General features: G+C 65.5%; 1 protein-coding gene across 1 annotated transcript in view; it reads right to left on the reverse strand.

Moving 5' to 3' along the window:
• Positions 1–81: 81 nt before the first annotated feature.
• The window catches only part of LOC103917780 (hepatoma-derived growth factor-related protein 2), a 14567-nt gene continuing 14393 nt past the window's right edge, over positions 82–255 (reverse strand). Inside the window, exon 17 of the mRNA XM_009324972.1 lies at positions 82–104. Within this exon, the coding sequence (XP_009323247.1) occupies positions 82–104 (23 nt within the window). The remainder of the gene's footprint in view (positions 105–255) is intronic.

A 255-nucleotide genomic window follows, 5' to 3' on the forward strand; every position in this document is an offset into this window, starting at 1 on the left:
CATCCCCACGTCCCCCCATGCCATCCTGGAGCTGCAGCAGACCACCCCCACCAAGCTCTGTTTCTCCTCAGGTGGAGCACCTCAAGCAGGGCATGGACCAGAAGCTGCAGGGAGGGCAGGAGAAGCTGCAGCAGATGTGGCTGGAGTGGAGCAAGAAGCAACCGGGTGGCGGCAAGGACCTGGTGCCACCGGAGGTAGGTGGAGGGCAGGGGGTCCCTGGGGTGACCCGATGTCGTTCCCCCACCCCTCCCCAAC

Source organism: Pygoscelis adeliae, unplaced genomic scaffold (genome assembly GCF_000699105.1).
Source record: "Pygoscelis adeliae isolate BGI_AS28 unplaced genomic scaffold, ASM69910v1 Scaffold916, whole genome shotgun sequence".
In the NCBI taxonomy this organism is placed as follows: Eukaryota; Metazoa; Chordata; class Aves; order Sphenisciformes; family Spheniscidae; genus Pygoscelis; species Pygoscelis adeliae.